Here is a 2357-nt window from a genome sequence, read left to right as displayed (position 1 = left end):
TCGGTACATGCCCCAGAACCCTTGCATCATTGCAACAAAGACTCCATCCAGTGATGTGCTTGTTTTTGACTACACAAAGCATCCTTCTAAACCAGGTACTTCCCCCTTTTTAATCAGATACAGGTTCCATTTACTCAGAAATATTCTGTTATTTTTATAATTTAACATCTTATGTTTTATTGATGTGTGGGTATTTTTATGCTTCTCAAGTGAAACGATGCTTTATGTAGAGGAAATCATAATTTTGCAACTGAGCATTATATAGTTGGCCATAATGGGTTTGTATTTTGTATGATAGGTATTTTGTTTCTTTAAAGATTTGTTTAAAATCTGAAGAGTGCACTAGATCTCGTTATAGATGGTTACAATCCACTATGTGGTTGCTGGCACTTGAGCTCAGGACCTCTGGAAGAACAGCTGGTGCTCTTAACCTCTGAGCCATTTCTCTAGCCCCCTGTTAATTTTTTTTATATATAATGTAATTAACTTTATTTTATGTGCATTGGTATGAAGGTGTGTCAGATCTGGAGCTGGATTTACAGACAGTTGTGAGCTGTATAATAGACATTTGACATCATTTTGCTTAATAAACCCAGAGAGGCAATGGGCTGGATAGTCTAGATATGTCTGTTACTTTGCAGACCCTTCTGGAGAATGCAACCCAGATTTGCGTCTCCGCGGACATCAGAAGGAAGGTTATGGTCTTTCTTGGAATCCAAATCTCAGCGGGCACTTACTCAGTGCTTCAGATGACCATGTGCGTATCCTTTTAGTTTTGAAGAAAATCTGGAGTTATTGCAATTTGGCTTCTTTTTGGGGGATATGTTGGGGAAGTGAGAGTCTTTTATATAATGCTTAATTTTATCTTTAAGACCATCTGCCTGTGGGACATCAGTGCAGTTCCAAAGGAAGGAAAAGTGGTGGATGCGAAGACCATCTTCACGGGGCATACAGCAGTAGTAGAGGACGTTTCCTGGCATCTGCTCCACGAATCTCTGTTTGGGTCGGTTGCTGATGACCAGAAACTTATGATGTGAGTGGACCCCGTTGTTTATTTTTTAATATGTATGTTCAGAGTATTGTATTAGTCACCATTTCAAGCTTCGTTTCCTGTTTTCTCTTCTTAAATGAAGTTGGGATACTCGTTCAAACAATACTTCCAAGCCAAGCCACTCAGTCGATGCTCACACTGCTGAAGTGAACTGCCTGTCTTTCAATCCTTACAGTGAGTTCATTCTTGCCACAGGATCAGCTGACAAGGTCAGTTTGCTTTGTTTGAGTTGTTCAGGTTTTATATCTTATGGTTAAGGGAATTTCACCTACGTGCTTGTTTTCAGCATGGTATATATGCCTGGTGTCCATTGAGACCAGAAGATAGTGTCAGATCTCCTGGGATTGGAGCTACATACATTTGTGACACATCAAGTGTGTGCTGAACCACCCTCTGGACGAGTACTAAGTACTCTTAACCACTAAGCTATCTTCAGTATCTTTTAAATGTGCAAAGATATCTTAGTTAATGTTTTAAAGTTTGTCTTATCAGGCTGCTGAGCCTAAATATCTGAATTCAGTCCCCAAGACAAATGACTACCAGCTCCACTTCTACAAGTTAGCCTTTGATCTCTACACGGTTGTCATGGAACAAGTGTGTATATACACACACTAAATTACTTATTTGGCAGGGATAGGTGTGTATATATACAGTGACGTTGTGTGGGGGTTGGAAGACAACTTGCCAGAGCTTGTTTCCACTGTGGATTCTGGGACCAGACTCTTTACCAGGCTTGGCAGCAAGCATCTTTATCCACTGAACTATCTTTCTGGCCCTAGGCTTTTCTTAAATAAGTTTATCTTGATTTCTTTTTCTTATTGTATGTAGACTGTTGCCTTGTGGGATCTGAGAAATCTGAAACTCAAGTTGCATTCCTTTGAATCACATAAGGATGAAATATTCCAAGTAAGAGAAACCTGTGCTGCCTGCTCTCTTCCCTTCCTTCCCCTTCTCTCCTTTTTTCCCTCTCTCTGTACAGAATATGGGTACACACCAATAATTCTAGTACTTGAAAAGCTCACAAATCAGAGCACCTGGAAATGGAGCTCAGTTGGTAGAGTTTTTACCTATGATGCAGAGCAACTCATACACCAGCATAGTGGCACACACCTGTGATCCCAGCACTAGGAACAACTCATTCACCAACAGATAAGGTCAACCACAGCCACAGAATAAGTTCAAGGGCAGTGTGAGCCACATTGAGTAATGAGACCCTTTCTCAAGGTTTTGGAAGTGATGTACCTACCTGTACATCAATGTTACTCTTTATACTCAGTTCACTCCCTTTTTCTTTTCCTCCCCTCCC

The 2357-nt window shown here is 40.6% G+C and overlaps 1 protein-coding gene across 1 annotated transcript in view; it reads left to right on the top strand.

The window, feature by feature from the left end:
• The first annotated feature begins 6 nt into the window (after window positions 1-6).
• Window positions 7-2357, top strand: part of LOC126496199 (histone-binding protein RBBP4-like) — a 7311-nt gene continuing 4960 nt past the window's right edge. Inside the window, exons 1-5 of the mRNA XM_050133748.1 lie at window positions 7-95; window positions 642-757; window positions 873-1033; window positions 1134-1260; window positions 1880-1957. Of these exons, the coding sequence (XP_049989705.1) occupies window positions 8-95; window positions 642-757; window positions 873-1033; window positions 1134-1260; window positions 1880-1957 (570 nt within the window). The 5' untranslated portion in view covers window position 7. The remainder of the gene's footprint in view (window positions 96-641; window positions 758-872; window positions 1034-1133; window positions 1261-1879; window positions 1958-2357) is intronic.

Source organism: Alexandromys fortis, unplaced genomic scaffold, assembly GCF_014885135.2.
Source record: "Alexandromys fortis isolate MF-2015 unplaced genomic scaffold, M_Fortis_MF-2015_v1.1 scaffold_1725, whole genome shotgun sequence".
NCBI lineage: Eukaryota > Metazoa > Chordata > Mammalia > Rodentia > Cricetidae > Alexandromys > Alexandromys fortis.
Note: the sequence above shows the minus strand (reverse complement) of the source record. Positions and strands in the feature narration are given on the sequence as shown.